General features: G+C 31.4%; 1 protein-coding gene across 3 annotated transcripts in view; it reads right to left on the bottom strand.

Moving 5' to 3' along the window:
• Nucleotides 1-20,966, bottom strand: part of POT1 (protection of telomeres 1) — a 104,148-nt gene that overhangs the window by 26,574 nt on the left and 56,608 nt on the right. For all 3 annotated transcript variants that reach the window (XM_081286355.1, XM_081286353.1, XM_081286354.1), the window contains 4 exons: nucleotides 16,624-16,754; nucleotides 12,850-13,140; nucleotides 6,414-6,569; nucleotides 717-886 (listed from right to left, as the gene is read on the bottom strand). In XM_081286355.1, coding sequence (XP_081142481.1) covers nucleotides 717-886; nucleotides 6,414-6,569; nucleotides 12,850-13,140; nucleotides 16,624-16,754 — 748 coding nt within the window. The remainder of the gene's footprint in view (nucleotides 1-716; nucleotides 887-6,413; nucleotides 6,570-12,849; nucleotides 13,141-16,623; nucleotides 16,755-20,966) is intronic.

The raw sequence follows: 20,966 nt of genomic DNA, 5'->3' as shown, positions 1-20,966 counted from the left end.
AATTTTAATGACAAACTCACTGAAATACATTAAAATTTAAATATTACTTATCAAGTTACTGTTCAGTAAAATTAAGTGTTGTCTATCTCTGGAGATACATAAAAGTTATTTTTTTTGTTCTGTCTAAAATACTGCTAAAAATATTTTTTGTACACAGTAGCCACTAAGAATAGCTGAAGAAAAAGAATCGCATATACAGGAATTAAATTAATATACTATTTACTTTCTGAGCATATCCAAAAGTTAAAGACACTTTTGTTAAAAGTTTAAAAATTCATACACTAAAACACTTCTGTTACCTATTTAATCTTAAGCCCTTTAGAAAGTTTTTTCTTTTCCTCTCCCCACAGCAGGATTAAATATTTTAGAAATTTTAGTTATATAATAAAGTTTCCAAACTTTGGCTAAAGTCTACTTGCCACTGTTTATTGCTATACTTAGTATAACAAATGGTATAAGAAGAGCATGAGTGTAAAAAGCAGACTTTAACTACTAGAAACTTAGACTATAGTGATGGCTCTGTTACTAACTGGCTATTTGAACTTATAATCACTTGAGGTTGTATCATTTGGCTCATCTATTTAAAAACGTGGAGAATATTACAGAAGGCCATGAGGATCAAACCTGATGAGACCCACCAGGAACAATATTACCTTTGAAATTAGTTTAATGAATACCTTATGTACATTTTCTAAAAAGGTGTATAAAATGCTTACTTTTTCAGTTGGTCCACATCGGAGTTACTTTCTGGCAAGACCCTGATTCCTCGACCATAACTAGTACCTCCATGGAGATGAAACTCTAGACTTAACAATGATGCCTGGCTCTGCGAATTCACTGATTGTAGTTTGGTATGGAGGCTATAGATCCTAAGAAAGCTTCCAACCTAAAAACAGATTATTTATGATTTAGAAAGAGAGGAAAAAATCAATTTCTTACATTTAAAAATGTTAGATCCAGTGTGAGGCAATGACCAGCCACAACAATAAGGACCACTGCCTAACCAGAAAATAAGAGTAAGTGTGCTATACCAGTGTGGCTGAATATCAGCTCCATGGATTCTATATCCAAACCACACATTCAATTGTAAGACAGTCCCATTTCAGACATACTGAATGTGAAAGAACATACTGTCTTAACATTAAGCTAGGAATGTGGGAAAACAGAGAAAGATATATTCAGTCTCAAGAGAAAAAGAAGCACCCGCGAACTGTTGGAATTCAAAACAAAACTACTCATGGGCAACCCAGCCTGCACCCTTGGGGCATGCCCTTGCCTGCAAAAAGTCATATAATACCAGGGTAATATACAAATAGTACAAAAACCGGCTTGAAATTGTGTAATTCTGCCCTGCTTCCACCTGTAGTCTAATCCATAGTTACTGTCCCTCAATAAACGTTAACACCCCAGACCAAGTGGTGCCTCTCTAGTTCTTGAGATTGCCCATATTCTCCCTTGAATGTATCTTTGTTTCCCTAATTAAAACACTATCTGTGAATCTAACTGACATGTCTTAAATTCATTTCTCTAACATTAGTCAACATTTGTGGTCCTCCTCTCTAGGAATTCCTCTAGTCTCTTCCAGTGATGGCATCAATAAAATATAGCAAAAAAAATTATTATCTAAATGAAATCCAAGACCTTTATTTGATAAACATTTCTCAAAATAACTTGCTTTAACTAGTTTTAAAAATATGATCACTAAATACTCTCATGGTGACCAAAGTAGAAAAAACAAAAAGTACAACTATACCAAAATAATAAATATTACACCATCCCTCAATTTTTATGAAAAGGAAATTTTTATAATAAAGCATTTGTATTTCCACAACAGTACTGCGAAATAAAATCATAGGATTGATCTATGAGTTCAAATATAGGATTAACGAGTTTTGAATCAACTAATCTATGGTTAATCTTAGATGTTTTGCTAAACTTAGTCTGAAAGTATTTCAATTACAGAGAACCTGATTTTTTTTTTCCAATAAAGATCTCAATGAGAGAGATATAGAATGCCAATCAAAGATATCAAGATATCGACATCTACTTAAAAGAAGAAGCAACATAACCTGAATCATAATTTACTTTCATGAAAATTTACAGTTATAAGCTAGGAATTTAATTAATTTGCATAAAAGTAGCACTAGTGATTACTAGATGACTATAAGGCTATCTTCCTCTTTTTTTTTTTTGTCTGTTTTTTCTTTTTTTTTTTTTTTCCTACAAATTCAGCCTAAAAGTGGGGATGTAAAATAGAACAGAAAAGCCATATAAGGGAGAATACAAAAAATAAAGACAAAGAGCAAATCATCTTCCACTAGTGACTGTAACTTTTCTTTTCTTTTTAATATTTATTTTTTAGTTGTTGGTTGGACACAATATCTTTATTTTATTTATTTTCATGTGGTGCTGAGGATCAAACCCAGGGCCTTGCATGTGCCAGGTGAACACTCTACTGCTGAGCCACAACCCCAACCTAACTTTTCTTAATTACATTTCTCTTCCTCACTCTTTTGCTATGATGGAAGGGGATAGGGGAAAGAAAGCAAGGTAGTAAATCTACATTCCCAGACATACTCCTTCATTCCCAAGGGTCTTTTTTCCCATCCAGTAACTGGTTTGTAAGGAGGGAGTAAGGTATCTAGTCTTTTCTCCTCTGACTTCTTACACATCATGACTGGGGAATAGGATGATGAACATCAGGAAAACACACACACACACACATACACACACACACACACACACAAAGATGATAAAACTCATTTCCCACATGGTCTCCAAAGTGCAATAGTGAAAGAAAATAAGTTTCTATTTATCTCATTCTTTTTGAATATTCATTATTTTGTGATTATATATGTATATAAATATAACTATACATCAAATATACTAGTACAGTACATTTCTATACTCTATGAAGAACTTCAAAGAAGGTCTAAATATATGGAGAAAGATTCTATGTTCACAAACAAAAATCTCTGATATTATAAACATGATTTCCTCTGTATTACTCTTTAAAGTCAATGTAACCTCAAGCAAAATCCTTAGTGTCTTTCATAGAATTTGAAAAGCTAATTAAAATTTTATGGGAAATAGAATAGTCAAGTAAATTTTTAAGATGAAGAAGGGGCTCTGTCTTATTAAAAGTGTACATACAGTAAAAATATATTTTTTTAAAGGATCAAGCAGGATACAAAAAAAAAGTCAATGTATAGAGTTTGATTCTAAAAGTATCTAAAGTAAACATGACAAAACAATTAGAAATAAGTTTATCTGGTGAGCTCATGGGTGTTTATCTTTTCTAGTATTGTATTTCATTATTAAAAAAGATTTAAAGGCCAGAATAGAATTCACATACCAACAGACTATAAAAATGACAAATGGTTATTATAAGAAATTCCTTCTGGAGGCAGCATTGTACCTTTTAAAACCTGACTAAATATATCATGAAATATGCCCAATGCTCTAGTATAAAAAAAAGAATGTTGTTTTGTCTTATCACTAATGCAATAAGGTTCCAAAAACACAAATGAAAAAAATTAAAAAAAATAAAATATACTTTAAAAATTATTATAATTTTTAAATTATACCCTATTTCAATAAAGAAACACTGGAAAAAGCAAAGCAAATATGACTACTAAGAAACCACTATCTCTTAACATAATCACCTCAAGTTCTAACCATTTTCCTCCAAATGACATAATTTCACTTTTCTTTATGGTTAAAGAAAACTCCATTGTGTATATATATCACATTTTCTTTATCTATTCATCTGTTGATGGATATCTAGGCTGATTCATATGTAGAAGCTAAGAAAAAGCAAAAGAAAGGTGTGTGGGGCATGAGCACATGAAAAGCAAAGGGAGATCAGTAGAAGAGGAGAAAGCAACCAGGCAGTGGGAGGTGCAGAGGGAAGGGGGATGTGTTGAGGAGGAATACTGGCCAAGTTATATTGCTATATTGTGTGCATTAACTAATGTATAACAACAAATCCCACCATTATATATTACTATGATGCACCAATAAAAATGTGGAGGAAAAAAAAAAGAAACCACTATTCCTTTAGAAATAATCAAAATATGGGCTGAGGCTGTAACTCAGTGGTAAAGTGCTTGCCTCGAATGTGTGAGGCACTGGGTTCAATCCTCAGCACCACATAAAAAATAAAGATACTGTGTGTTCATCTACAACTAAATAAATAAAAAAAAAATCAAAAATATTTTCCATAAATCATCAAGAATTTATCTTTAGGCTTAATACTTTTAATACCTTGTATATGTCTCAAAATAGTTAAGCTACAGTTAATTAAGGGGTTGCTAAAGGCCAAAACATAATTATGACATTATATGTTTTATAGTTATTTTCAAAACTGTCAAGATAAGACAGAATCTCAATTTGTCTTCATGTGTGTAAAATGTTCTGGGAATGACATAACTTCCTTAAACAGCAAGATTCAGAAAAAAAGGTGAAATGAGTTAAAAGGTAATTTAGGCTGTAAAATGTATTGTTTAATAAAATTTGGTTACATCAAGCTTTATTTTGCATTAACTACTCCTTTATTTAAAAAAAATACACATCTTTCCTGTCTCTGTACAACAAATTTTGAATTTGCTCCATGCGTTTTGATATTAAAATGCAAACTTAAACCGTTGTCTTGAAACACTGATATTCACTTATATCTGCCATGGGATTAAAGATTTCATACATAAATGTGAATGTTTACAGAAGTTGCCAGAAATTAAGATATCAAGCACAAAAGCATATTATATAATAAAGATAATACTTAAACACAGAGACAATTATTTTCATTTTTAAATTGTCCTGCATACAAAAAATATAACTATGAAGTCTTTTGAGAGAAACAACATGCCACCTATTTTCTTAATTAGAATATGTGCTCATATCACCATCTAGTGGGCAAGAAGTTAAAAAGAAAAAATCTGGAAAAAATTCACAGCATCCTTTCACTCATGTACTCATTAACCAACAGATATCATTTCATCCTTACAATACGGAAAGTACTATAATAAGTACTGTTCAGGACTTAGACAAAAAAGCAGAACAAGTAAGGAAATAAAAATTCACAAAAGTGCAGAGGGAAACAAAATGGAATTACAATAATCAGTAGATATGCATGATGAGGAACTGAGGTGATTCTAAAATGTAAATCCTTTTTATTCATAAAAGAACTCCTTTTGTACTAAAAATAACCTCAGAAGTGGATTTATCATAATTTTTCATTTGAAAAGATACTAGTACAGACAGTATCTTTCACAGAAAAAAAATACCCAAAGTATATCTTCAACAATAATATGTCGGGTACACACACATAAACACAGACATTTCTAAAGAACCAGAAAGTGCATTTATTATATCCAAAGCCCTAATTTTAACCCAATTTTATTGTTTGAGTTGGGTGAGCTCATTTGAAACACAATGTGAGAGAGGAAGTGTTTTCTTCTCCATGGATTTTACATTTTTACAAAAGGAAACTGAGCAATGAAATGCATATCTGCACTTTTACTATTTCCTTTTAACTTCCATAAATAGGCAGAAAGACATCTGCAATAAGAACATTTCCTTTTAATGTTTAAAAGGATTACTTCAGGAAACAGACTTTGTGGATTCAATCACTGGCATAATCAAATAGCTGTAGAATTCTGGAAAGTTCACTTAACCTCTGAAAACCTCACTGTCTCATTTATAAAATGAGATGGTGACAGCACTTACAGCATAGGTTAGTACCGGATTCATATGAAGTACTTAGCAAATGTTATTATTATAAATCATGGTACCATTATTTGTTACAAAGGATACTTTCAAATAAAATACAACAAAATGAAGAAAAATATTCCATGAATTTGTGTTTCTAATTTAATAGGAACTGCCATATCTAAACAGTGCATTTTTCACTAAAAACTATAAGCAAATTCCCCCAAACAGTAAACAAATTCTATAAACTTTACAGTACATAAAAACATACACAACTAAATCATTACATTGGAGAGGATTTACCACTTTCTTAAACCAGTAAGTACAAAGTTGCCATCTAGAATCTACCAAATCAATTAACAAGTTTAAAATTTATTAACAATATTTTACAAATCCTTTGTCACTTGACAAAATTTTCCTTACTATTTACACAGTAAATTGTGTATGGATGGATACAAGATATCAGGAAAGATTAATTTAAAAAATAATCTATTATATATTCTAATTTATTTAGGTGACTTTAGTTACATATTTTATAAATTAAAAATTCAAGAAAAACATAAATTTGAAGCTAATTTCTAGACTTCACTTATCACTTATAAATGTAATCTTTTATCACCAACATTTATGTGGACCAAAATCATCAAAATAAAATAAATAACACAAACATAAAGTAGCAAAAATTTTATAACACTCAACATTACCTTCAGGGATTTTGCCACTCGAACATGATTATCATAGACTAAAATGTCTATTGTCAGATTCTGTAGCCGATGAATATGAGTTAAATCACCTTCAAGAATAAGGTCTTGTATTAAAACTCTCCAAGATGGGAATGGTGTCCTGGTACCATCCCATACCTGCCAAGGGAAGAGTAGAGCAAAGTTTAATGATATTTATGAAAAAAATGTAGAAGTTTTATTTTGTATTAATAGTACTTAAATAATTAAATGTATGCACTTAAATATCTGCAATACTTTAAATATAATACATATTATTTTCTAATTATAAAATTATTAAAGATAAACTATTGGTAATGTGAAAACATAAAGAAATAAAATTCACTTTTATGAGCATAGACAAAATATTAGTATACTGTTCTATTTCATTTTTCTATTGTTTTTGTATACATAGTGTATATATTTAAAACTTTTAAATAAATTGGTTTTATGTAATGTTATGGTTTGGATGTGGTGTCTCACAAAAGCTTATGTATGAGACAATGCAAGAAGCTTAAGAGAAATGATTGCACTGTGAGAGCTTTAACCTAATCCATGAATCCCCTGATGGAATTAACTCAGTGTAACTGAAGGTGGGGTGTGCTTTGTGGTATATATTTTGTATCTGAAAGTGGAGTCCCTCTCTCTGCTCTCTGATCATAATGTGAGCCACTTTCCTCCACCACACACTTCTGTCATGATGTTCTGCCTCACCTTGAGCCACTAGGAATGGAGTTGGTGGTCTATAGTTGAGACCTTTGAAGCTGTGAGCCCCTAAATAAACTTTTCCTTTTTTATAATTGTTCTTATCAGGTCTTTTAGTCACAGCAGCAAAAGAGCTGACTAAAATATATCACTTTTCTCTATAGTTTATGATTAAGTATTTTATCAAGCAATTTAAATAATACCCTACAATGTGGTTTACAATGTATTCATATTATTATTTTAAATCATTTGATTTTATTTTTTTAAATACACAACAGCAGAATGCATTACAATTCTTATTACACATATAGAGCACAATTTTTCATATCTTTGTAATATTATTTTAATAGGGATGGGCACAAATTTACCCTACTAACCTTCATTAGTCAGTTGGGTGGTTTCACATTTTGTTATTTAAAATAATACTATAGCTGTCATCTTGCGTATGAACCTTTTTGAGTACCTACACTAATTATCTTAAAAATTTTGTAGATTAACATTAGAAATATACTGACTTTTGTTAATTTTTTCCATTTTGTTCTTATTTAGAAAATCCTTTTAAAAGATGTGAATGTTTTATTTACACTAGATTTTAAAAATACAACTAAATGAAAATAATGGGTACTGGGAAAAAAAAAAAAAAAAAAAAAACCTATGTTGGACTGCTATGTAAACTACCTTAAGGTGCTGGGACACGGGGCACAAGATGAGAACTCATTCCCCCTTCCTCACAACATGAATAGTCTATGTTGTGCTTGGGTTTTAAGAGATACTATGCTGTGCCACAAATAAGTATGATGATGAAGGACAGCTGGTGTGATGTGGGAATGTTAGAAAAGTATGGATGAACAAGAATAGACAGGTTATTTGAAAAGAAAACACTAGATCTTTTATTTCTCTCTCTCTACTTTTTTTAAATTTTCTTGTGATCCAGTTATTGAATTCAGGACCTGACATAGAAACCCAAACACACCAGATTTTTATAGAAAAGGTCAGATCAGTGACAGATAGTGTCAGGGCACAGTAATGAATAATGCTGGTACCATAGGAAGATTAAAATAACAATCATGTCAAAATGAGTAATATTTTATGTCGCAAACATTTTTCTCTGTCCAGACTTCATTAATTTTTTTGTGTACTGGTTTTTGCCTTTAACATTCTGTACTTTACAGATCAATGTAAGAGTCTTTGAGAATGGGGTTAGAGGGTAAAAAGTTGTAAAACGGCTTTTATGGTTTAGTTTTTTTGGGGGTGGGGGAGGTACCCGGGATTGAACCCAGAGGTACTTAACCACTGAGTCACATCCCCAGCCCTATTTTGTATTTTATTTAGAGACAGGGTCTCACTGAGTTGTTTAACACCTTGCTTTTGCTGAGGCTGGCTTGCAATCCTCTTGCCTTAGACTCCTTAGCCTTAGGGTTTATAGGCATTGCGCATTGCGCCTGACTTATGCTTTAGTTTTAATTGAATGAAAATCACACACACACACACACACACACACACACACACACACACACACAGCTAACCCTTGAAAAACATGGATTCACTTTTATATACATATATATTTTTAGGGGAGCTATGATAATTTGAGAAAAAGAACTTGCAAAATAACCACCTAGTCTAGAAACAGTGAAAAAAAATGAAGAAAAAGCTATGCTGTGAATGCACTGAATCTATGTAAATATGTCTATTTTATCATTTACTACCATAAAATATACACAAATCTATTTGAAAACATGTGTTGATGGTTTATGTTAGTTGTAAGGCTTCTGGCCAATAAAAGGCCATTAGTAGCTAAGTTTTTGTTGAGTAAAAAGTTATATGTGAACTGTTCACTATAGGAGGCACTTTCACATTGTTTGGGAGTAAACTGCCTGTTTACGTACACACATACATAATTTTAATTATGTAACTTTTGTAACATCACATTAAAATTCAATTTGGTAGGTATTTGTATATTTATAATAATTATATGTAATTTTTTTCCAAATAGATAATAACCACCTTTAAACAACTTTTCTTGACTAATTTGAATGCAATTTTAAAAATATGTATATACTATATAAACATGGAAGAAAAAAATATGGTTAACAGTATTTCATATTTCCTCTAGGCTCATAGATTCTTATTTCTTTACATTCAAATTACTCATAGTTCATATTTAGTAATTGTATAATTATAAATAATATACATCATATTTAGAGTAGTGTGGCTACTTAAAGGCATACATTTAATTACTACTATTAAGAACAAATAAACTGTTGCATGTACAATACAGGATTATTTCTGAGTTTCTTCATCTCTTCCACTACTTAGTATTAATTTGAGTGGTTTTCTAAAACTTTTAAATATCTGATACAGAAGGCTCTTCGCACTACCAAAACTTTCTTATTTCATTCTTTGATCATTTATAATAAGCTTCAAAACTATAGTCTATTAAAACAGTGATTTTAATTAAAATTATATTTTATTTAAAATTACTACAGGGAAGAATCAAAAATTTCAATGCTTCAATTTTACTTTAATGTCTCAGTAAAGTCTTCTAGCTATTTTCATACAAGGTTAGGTATATCTTGCAAGAACTTACAGGTTTTACGAATTCATTGCCAATCTGAAAGGTATTTTGTTCAATTATGTTATTTTATTTGTTGACATACAGGAAAGACATATTTTAAAATATTTTAAACTAGTTAACTCATTGAGCAATTTTATTAACATAAGTAGCTTTTTAGTTACCTGAAATTTTGATATCATAGAAATACTACTGTGTTTTTTTCTTTTTCATTAAGAATTAAATCTCTCATTTCATATCTTATTGAATTCATGAGACTTCCTGAGCAATATTACAAATTAGGAAGACAGCAGATAATTTTGCTTTGTATCTTACACTAAAATTTCATCAGTAACAATTTGTTTGGTATAAGATGGACATGTTGTTTAAAAAGTTAGGGAGGCATATTTCTAATATTACCTTGCTAAATTAAATGTTTTCATAAATATATTAACATTCACTGAGACAAGCATATAATTTTTAATACTCATGGAGATTACTATATTTTCCTGTTATTATACAACTTCTGAACTATAAAAATAAATTATGCTAGATAATAGTATATTATCCTTTTACTATACTGTTGATTCTGTTTGGTGATATTTGATCAAGGATTTTGGTTCACATTTACATAAATAAAATTATTATATAAGATTTCATCTCATTCTTAGTTACACAGCATTCTTATGATGCTTCCATACAAAGAAGTAAATATTGCAAATCTGAACAGTAATCCCTTGAATATGACAATTTCTGGCTCACATTATTTTATGTTTTCCAAAACACAATAGAGATTAGACATACAAATGATCCATCAGCTCTGGCTACGCATGATTTCTGCTTTTTTATTTAAAAAACAATAATAATAATAAAATAAAAGAGCTGGATGCAGTGGCACAATATTGTAATCCCAAGGGCTTGGGAGGCCCAGGCAAGAGGATCAAAAGTTCAAGGCCAACCTCAGTAACTCAGCAAGGCCCTACACAAATTAATGAGACCCTGTCTCTAAAAAAAAAATAAATAAATAAAAATATAAAGATGAGGTTTCAACAACACTGTGGACATTAAGGAAACAGAATATACCTAAATAAAATTTAATTTATAAGTATTATACAGAACACAAGCTGTATAACAACAATAATAGAAATAAGGTAGAATAATGTTAGACTTCCAGACTTATTAATTTATGCCTTTATTGCACACCATTGGTAAAAGTATGGTTACTGAATAAATTAAATCAACTACATTGCAATTACCGAAAAAGGGATCAATACTAGTATCATACCCAGGTTGAGAAAGGAAATAATGATACTACATAGTTATGTTGACCAGATATCATTTAAGGTAAGGTCTGCCTCCTCCTGGTTTTGAAAAAGAATTTAATAATGTTTTCCTGATACATAAGAAAAATCCAACATCAGAAAAATAAAATCAGCTATAATTCTACCTTTCAGAGTTAACAGTAAAATACTGCAAAGTTATATATGCTTTTCAATATAGTTTTGCTATGTTTATGTATATTTTTGTAAACCAATGAAACAATATTACTCACAGTATAGACAACCAAAAAACTATCTGAACAAGTATATATCTACAATGCCATTTTATAGTCTGAGAGCATTCTATTACATATAAATAGTTCATACAATTTAATTCTCTACGGTTACTGAATTTTTCCCCTAAGTTTTGGTACTATAAGACAAATATTCTTTTAAATTTCCTCTGTACACATTTTAAATCAGTTCTTTAAAATATTCATGAAAATAAAATTGTTGCATCAAAAGGTACACAAAGACTTTTAGGCTTATATAAAATTGTCCAAGATTTACTAATTTAATTTCTTACATTTACTTTTTAATGCCATATTTTAAAAGTTACTTGAAAGTTCCTTTTACTTACTTGAAAAAGTTATCTATTAGAGTAAGATACAAGAACACACTATTTTTTAAGAGAAAAAAATATAGATCATCAGCCACAAAATTTAATGCAAAATTTAAGAATTTTCTAACAGGACAGCAGTCAAAATATGCTCTCTGCCCAAAGATGGATTCCTTGTCATTGAAAATATATAATAATTACAAACTGCGCTGTTTAAAGATATCACATTGGCCACAGAGCATGACTTCTATCTTTGAATGATTTTATGTTGCTTTAGCTTCAGCTTTGTCATATTTGACGTGATCAACTTTCCTTATAGTATTCTGTGTATATAAAGATTCTATTTTCAATTTCTAACCCTTCATATTTTATTTAATAATTTCTGTTTTTCACTGTCCCTTAATATGAGTGTTTCAGTCAGCTTTTTATCACTGTGACCAAAATACCTGACAAGAACTGCTTACAGGAGGAAAAGTTTATTGGGGGCTCATGGTTCAAAATTCTTAGTCCATAGATTGCCAACTCCTGGCCCCAGAATAATGGAGTCAGCCATCTATAGACTTAGACCTCTGAAACCATGAGCCCCACAAACACTTTTCCTCCTTTAAGTTGTTCTCATTACCCAAAGAACATGTATGAAGATAAGGATTGGTGTCAATATACTTTATATACAACCAGAGATATGAAAAAATGTGCTGTATATGTGTAGTAAGAATTGTAATGCATTCTGTTGTCATTTATTTTTTTAAAAATCAATTAAAAAAGCTAACTAAAATAATGGACAAGCTTAATGATAATAACACTAATCCCTAAGATTTGTCCAAGTGATACAACATTCCACTCAGTTCTTTGCCCTATAATTGCAGAGAACAGAGAAAAAAAAAAAACAAAACAAAACAAAAAAACATGGTGAAAGCAATGTTCAAATGCCCAAGAAAGAAAAATAGCAGATCATTCCTCCAAAAATTACTCATGAGCTAAACAAGGATAGCTATTTAGCCAGAAAACAGCTAAACAGCTAAATAGAAAACAGGTCTATTACTACTAAAATAATAAATAAATATGTCATAAATCACACTGTATTTAAAATACAGATCTGATAATAATATTTTTCTCTGGAAGGAAAGTATTAAAGAAGTAAGTGTAGATAGCATGAATATTTAGGCTTATCAAAAAAGTTAAATTTTAAGTTCTTATTAGAGTGTAAACTTATTCCATATGAATGCTAAAAATGTTTCATTAATTCAAATATGGTAATAACTTATAATTTCAAGTATTTAAATGTACCTTTAGAAGATATGAAGCTCCATCCACTTCTGCTTTGCCCACAAGCTGACAAGTCAGGTCAAAATACTGCATAGGCTGAACATCACACAACTGTACTAACATGGAAGAAGGCGAAATATGTGTAGATGCCCACACCCGTAGTGCTTCTACCATTTTGTGGTCCTCAGCAGTGAAGTTAAAACATTTGCTTGAAGTACGAGGTATGACAGGAGCTCCCAAGGTTCCCTCAAATGTCAAAGATGCAAACCCAGAGCTGGTGATACCCTGAGGCTCATTTTTATATATCTGAATCTAAGAAAATAGAGCAAAGTAGAAAACAGATACTAACAAAATAGTTTATCAACCACAACTTAGGAGCTAAAGAAACGTGAAAGATTATAAATTTTTCCAGCATAATTAACACACACATGTAATTCTCTAATATTTTTCATTGAACTAACATGAAATGTAAATTCAACTGGTATTATATCAATATACATAAGTTATCATATAAAATTCTACAACACTGTACAAAACATATTTACATTTTCAAAGAGGTAGTCATTGACTACCAAGTTTTTATACATTATTTTTACTAAGATATAATTTACACAAGGAAAAAAGGGATAGTAAGTGACAGTTATTAATGACAGATTAAAAGCTGGAATACTTAAAAGATGAGTGTGTGCTGTGAATAAATGCATTTTAGGCTAGTTTACTCACTGTGATTGAGAGAGCTGACAAGCCATGAACATTTTTTTTTGCTTTCTGAATTTGGGGGCTCATTTACTAGATATATAATTGTTATATTTTCTTCACAAAGTGACATTTTTGTCATTATAAAATGCTCCCTTTCTCTTAAAAAAATCTTTTTAATAATATATGCTTGATGGTGTAGTTATTTCATTTTCTGTATGACTACTGCTTGCTTGGATATTTTTTCCTATAGTTTTAGTTTCAATTAAATTGTGTCTTTATATTTTAAGCATGTTTTGTAGGTCATATACCTATAGTTTTTAAATTTTCATTCAGTTGATCCTTTCCTTGTAACTGTACTGTTCATTCTATTTACATCAATGTAATTATCACTATGGTTGTACTTTGTTATCTTGTTATTTATTTATTTTTTTGTTCTTTGCTGTTTGCTTTTTAAAAACTGCTTCATTGGTACCATTGTTCCATATGTTGGATATTTCAATTCTCTTTCAGCTGATTTCATACTTCATTTTGGTTTCTACACTGGTTTCCGCGTAATTTGTTTAGGTGTCTTTTATTTTCATCTACCTTGTATTCAGTGCATTTAAGTCAATGTTATTCATCAAATTTGGAAAAGTTTTGTCCTTATTTCTAAAAAATATTTTCCCCATCCACATTCTTTTCTGTTGCTTCTCAAATTATATAATGCAACACTTGATATTCTTCCAAAAATCCCTTAGGGTATATTCATTTTTACTTAATCCTTTTTCCTTCAGATTAGGTAGTTTCTTTAGCTCTATGTGAAAATTAACTTGATATATCTAATCTGCTCATTAGCCTGTCCATTAGATTTTTCATTTTATTTGCTGTTCTTTTCAACTACTAAAATTTCTATTAGGTCTTTTAAAAACAGTTCCCATTTCTCTGCTGTAATTTGATTTTTCATTCATTTACATTTTCATTTGCTAAAAAAATTTTTCTTAATATATTGTATTTTATATATTCTATAAATATCTATTTTTAAGTTTTAATTAAAAAAATCTAACATCTGGGCCAAGGAATCTGTTTAGAATGTCTTTTTCCTCCGTTGCCTCTGGGTAATATTTTCCTATATTCTTATTTAGTATTCTTTTTTCCTTTGGTAGACACTGTAAGAATCTGAATTGTGTTACCTCTTCATAGTCACTTATTTGATGGCTAAACACCTTAAATCCAAGAAGACCTGGTTTTATGCCTTGTTATACACAATCTATGGAAACCCCATGGTGTTTTCCAAAGTCCTTCTATCTTGGTGGGACTCACTTGCAACATGTCTTCTTTGTAGATCTTCTTACAGGTTTTGACAAAATATGTTGTAGTAGGCCTTACTCTAGGATGTTTCCCTTTATGATGAAGGGCTTTAGGTTTTCTCAGCTGAATGTCAAAGGTGTAAAAGAGGTATTATCAAGGTTATTTATCCCTAAGTAGGCTGAACTGCAGCATCCCCAATGCTAGACCTCTAATATCTATTTCATGTTCAAACATAATTCTGTCAGAGAGCAACTCTTGTAATCCTTAAGTATTCTCCTCCTTCCCATGTACAGCACAGCTTTCAGTCAAGAATTCATGGACACCAACCCCATCTCTAACACTAATAGACTTCTTGACATCCCCTTATAAATAGTTCTTTCCTCTCTGGTACCTCATCTTAAAGATCCAAGTTCTTTTAGCTGTCTTGAATTTTGGCCTAGTTTCCTTATCTTAGTAGAACAACAGGTTACATTCCAGCTTGCCATGCAATTGTTGAGAAACTGTACCCAGATAGAGATGTGGTGATCATGTGGCTCATCTCCTAAGTCTCTTTTCTCTATCTGACCAGATAGCTATTGTCCAATGTGTGAAAACAGCTGCTTCACCTTTGTACAGTGGGAAAAAAATGCTCACAATCCATATAATTTGACTAAAAAGATCTACAACCTTTATATATAAGGGACTTCCACAATAAGATAAGAAAGGGAAATAAAAATCCCATAGAAAAGAAAATACATAAAAATGGCTATTTCATATTTTGGAAGATACATGAATTCAAAAATGTTCTCGACTTCATAAATATTCACAAAAATTCAAGTTAAAACCATGAGATAGTAATATAAACTCAACAATACATCTTAAATGGAAAATATCAAGTGTTTGTGAAATGTGGAACAACTAGAACTTTCTTATGCTGTTAGTGACAATGTAAAGTGGTAGCAATCACTTTGAAAAACTTAGGGTGAACACAAAAGTACATCTTAAGGCCCTAGCAACCACACTTGCTAGTATAAACCTAACTAAAATGTATGTGTGTATATAGGTATGTGCTTGAACATATGTTTATATTAACTAAAAGCTAAACTAAAGAGTCCATAACAATATTTATAATTTCCACAATCTGGAAATCACCTAAACATTTAGAAACAACAGAATGAATATAAAAATTGTGATGCGTTCACATAGGAAAGTACCATTTATCAATGAAAACAAACAAAACCATGAAAGCAATATGGATGAAACACACAATCATGAGTAGACATTTAAAACATAAAACCAAAACCATAGTGTCTAGCCACATTATAAAGGGAATACAAACAACATAAACAAATAAAACTAGTATGATATTAGAAATCATAGCATTGACTCAGGCCTGGTAGCATATGCCTATAATCCCATCTACTCAGGAGGTTGAGTAGAAGGACTGCCTGAGCCCAGGAATTTGAGGCTAGCCTGGACAACATAGCAAGAGCCCTGTTTCAAAAATTAAGTAAATAAATAAGTTAATTTATTATGATTGTTACTCCTGTCCTTTACCAAAATTTTCATATCATGAATCTATATTTGAAAGTAAGAACACAGAATGGTCTTAGTGTGAATCTGAGCATCTAAAGAATTGGAAATTCATTTAAATGAAGTGATATCACACTATATATTATTTGGAGTCTGATACTATTTACATTTCTTATCTTCTGAAACACCTGATGTCATGCTCTAAACAAAGCAACTAAACAAGTAGTGCTAACTAGCTTCAGTGAACGGCAGAGTTCTCATCAAAAGAATGTAAGTTATAAAAAGTATGAATTATACCTTGAGCCTATGAAAGCGAACAATGTCTCCAATTTTATAAATTATTGGAAGGGCTTCATAGTTTCCACTAAAAAACAGGCAAGTTAACTTTACGTTTGTCTGATCCACAATTGTTACCACCGAGCAATAATCTGGAAAACACAAAAATATTGGCATAACTTTTAGTATTTCAAAGCATTTGATGAAATAAGATTATGCTTACTTCAAAATGTCATACTTTATTATTTAAATTTTTAAAGAAAAGGATGAAATATGAAGACATTTTCTTGGTTTTCAATATGTCTTGTCAAACTAATTTGTAAAAGTGTTCCACAAAAATTACTTTAGAAACTGTAGTAAAACAAAATTAAAGACTCAATTAATTTTTCTGGAGAGGCAGTATCTTTTTTTATTACTCCAAAGTTTAAAAATCATAAAGTTGATGAACATAGTCAAATAAACAAAGTATAATTCATAAAGTAAGCACATTTAAGTTTAGAATAAAAAGAGCATATTTGCACCAAATATGATGAAGTCATATTGTAACTACATAAAAATGCTATATATTGACTGCAGTGCCAGGGATCAAACTCAGGGCTTCATGCATACTAGGAAAGCACTCTACCACTGAGCTGTCCTTGGCCCCCAATTTTTTTAAAAACTAGAATTTTACAGTAAATGTACAAAAAAATAAATGATTCCTAGAAACAGTTTTTTGATAACAAAGAAGTAAAGATATACCTGAGAGATTGGAGGACTAGGGGTACTGAAGAGCAATAACAATGAATAAAAGCAAAGAACAAGGAATGAAAGTTAAGTATATTATTTAAAATCAAAGAGCGTTGATAAGGAAAAAGTGAATAATAAAAATCTAGTAGGAATAACATTTTCCAGAGTACAAGGATTTCAATAATCTAAAAGCATTTCCCTCTGATAATAACTGCTTGATAAATTACACTACATAGTCATACTTTAAAAATTGTTTCTCAACTCATAAGTAAATCCCAGGTATAAACAAATATGGCAGGAGCTCAAGCTGGGTGGAAAGTAAATACAGAAGTTAACAACACATTGGTCAGTGCTCTTATCATAAATCTAACAGCTTTGGAAATTACAGATCAAGTCTGAAAAAGAAGTGTATCTTAGACTACTGAAAGTTGAAACAGATATCAGAACAAATCAGTCATCATAAAAGACAGATATGGGAGAAAAAAATGACCTGCCAGTATAAAAAATCAATAAGAAAATTTGTCCAAATATGCCATGGTTTGGAAATGAGAAAAAAATAATAGGCTAACTAGTAGATAAACTTCCTGCTGAAGAGCAAGAATTAAAAAAAAAATACAATAAACCTAAAGGAAATAGGATACAGTAGTAATTTCAAAAAGAAAAAAAAATTAATTTTCCAGCAATATTAGATTTTAGCAATAAACAAAAATATTATTTATTACTCTTCTATATTTGCAACTCACCTAAGTTAATTCCTATTATGTAAATTAAAAAGTTTTATCAGAAAACAAATCCTTTACTTATAATTCATCCAGTTCTTCCACACAACTATCACTAACATTGCCTCATGTCTAACAGATATGATTTAATACAGGATTTTTGGTAAGAGCTTCCAATGTTTCTCTAAGCACTACACAGGTTGTTAACTTTGCAACTGGATTCACACGCATATGACCATGCTACTTACCACCTGTCCTTCTTGTGAATATTACCTCTGTAATTTTGGTCCCATTTTCCACAACAGTGATATAATTTACTAATTTCATAGTGAAATGCACAGCTGGTTTGCCAGAAAATAACAACATACTTTGAATAAAACACAATTAGTTTGAAAGTTTTAAGTTCCTTAATATTTTATGACAGATAAAACATAAGGGCAGAGATCACTATTCTAACATAATCTGGCACAACTCATGGTACACGTCATTAAACTTAGTCCTTTTACATTTTTGTTTCTTGGCAGCCTTTATAAAGCACATAGCTGATTCACTTGTAACAGAATACAAAAACTCGCGTTTCATATTTGTACCTAGTCACTTCTTGCATTTATGTCATTTTAACCTGCAGCAATTCTACATTACTCCTCTTACTTTAAATGCCTTGAAATGATCCATTTTTATATACTGGGGATATAATGCAAAAGCAAAACTGCAAATTCATGGCATAAATAGTTGAATTTGAATGTTAGCAAAGATGAACAAAATCCAGTCCTTGTAGTATTAAGATGATATTGAAGAATGTAATAGCTGTAGGGGACGGGGCGCGGGGGGGGGGGGTACGGGGATTTTGATTTTTAAAAATCAGGCTTAATCTAAATTTTAAGACTAAAAAAGTTTTACCCCCGTCCCCCTGCTCCCAGGAAATGTCAACCTTCAAAAGATGAGTTGCTGGGAAATGCCAACCTTCAAAAGATGAGTTGATGGATTGAAAGACTCTAGGTAATATTTTGGTAACATTAATGTAGGCCCATTATCTAAGTAGTCTTTACAGGGTCATCACTAGTTTTGTAGTGCTTTGTGCAAAACTGAATAGACTCCCCTTTTTCAAAAGTACTGATGATCCTCATCAATTTTACAAAGAAACTTTATTGACTCCAGGAGAGCAGTTTTGGCTACTCACCCATATGCACTCCTATCTGATCTCACATGCACACCCAGAAAGGGTGATAAAATGGACATATTCTTTCCTCACCACCACTTCCCTAGAAGTGACTGTGCCAGGTTAAAGGTCTGTGCGGGATTGGACAGCTAGGAGAAAGAGAAACACCTCAAAGGATGCCCAAAGTACACACACAACAGTTGTGTGTGCAAGGAGTATTATGTCTGCATGCTCAGAAATCTGAGTATATAAATAAGATGGCTGAGGATCTAGGTTTATGCAAGAGAGGACACTCCTCAGTTCAATCAAGTCTTGGCTGTAAACCCTGAAATGTCTTTTACCTAAACAACTCTATTACCTGGATGGAGGACACACCTCTACCAATAGCACGCTAAGTCCATGTTCCTAACTTTCACTAGACCCATGTGTTTTACTTTGGAAGCACTACTACCTGTGACTTTTGGCAAATGTAAACCACAGAGACTCACCATGTGCTCAAGGAAGAAAGGGAAGTAGGCAAGCAAGGAGGAAAGGAAGGAAGGAAAAAGATATTTCTATAGAGTAAGAGCTTCCTTTAAAGCAAAATACACACACACACGTAAATAAGAATTCGTAGGCATGACTTTAATTCAATACAAGAGATGGGGGAGAGTGGATGATATGCAACAGTTGAATCACCTGAAATACTATTTTAACAGAATGACTTCCCTTGCAGTTTGAATAAATCTGCCCCAAATGTAAATGTCCTTCAGGATTTTCCTCCATTATCCTACATCATTAAAATCTTTTTCGTTGGTTAATATTTTGTATTGCAGTAGTAGTAATCCCTTAGCTTTTGCTTTACAGTTTTCCAGACCCCATTTAAAAAAAAAATTAGTACATAAGCAAAGTGAATAGCAGATTCACTCATTATTTTATGTTACACATAACCATAGTTTATAGAGAGTACTAAGTGAGTGAGACATGGTCCTGCCTCCCATGAAGTTTACCTTATTGATTTCCTTGTACTGATTTTACATTTTTATAAACTAATGTTAAAATCTTAGTTTTTATAATATTTTATGCCCCTATTTGCTACTGTAGAGTTTACATTCTCTATATAGGTGATGACTCATTCATGGTAAAGGCAGAATTAATGATGCACATGACATTTTCCAGAATAAATGGAAATACACATTTAAACTTGATGAACAGTCAGTATTAAGATGGTCCCCGAGTCTTGCTGAGCATTTACTTCATTTATTTATTTATTTTAGAGAGAGAGAGAGAATTTTTTAATATTTATTTTTTAGTTTTCGGTGGACACATCTTTTTTTTTTTTTTAAAGAGAGAGTGAGAAAGGAGAGAGAGAGAGAGAGAGAGAGAATTTTTAATATTTATTTTTTAGTTCTCGGCGGACACAACATCTTTGTTGGTATGTGGTGCTGAGGATCGAACCCGGGCCGCACACATGACAGGAGAGCGCCCTACAGCTTGAGCCACATCCCCAGCCCCTTTATTTATTTATTTTTTTTTATGTGGTGCTGAGGATCAAACCCAGCGCCCCGCACACGCCAGGCGACCGCGCTACTGCTTAAGCCACATCCCCAGCCCTGAGTATTGCTTTAAATATTCACATTTTAGAAAAGTGGCAAAACCAAAAGTTTTTATAAATATTAGATACAACCCTGCAGTTCAAAATGTCAGGCAATAGAAAAGACCTCAAATTAAATTTCTAGATATGATTCAAGTTCAACCAAAGGGTCAGAAATTAAGTC

This window comes from Spermophilus citellus (assembly GCF_964194105.1).
Source record: "Spermophilus citellus genome assembly, chromosome: 3".
Taxonomy (NCBI): domain Eukaryota; kingdom Metazoa; phylum Chordata; class Mammalia; order Rodentia; family Sciuridae; genus Spermophilus; species Spermophilus citellus.
The sequence above is the reverse complement of the archived record's forward strand: the minus strand, read 5'-3'. Positions and strand labels throughout refer to the sequence as shown.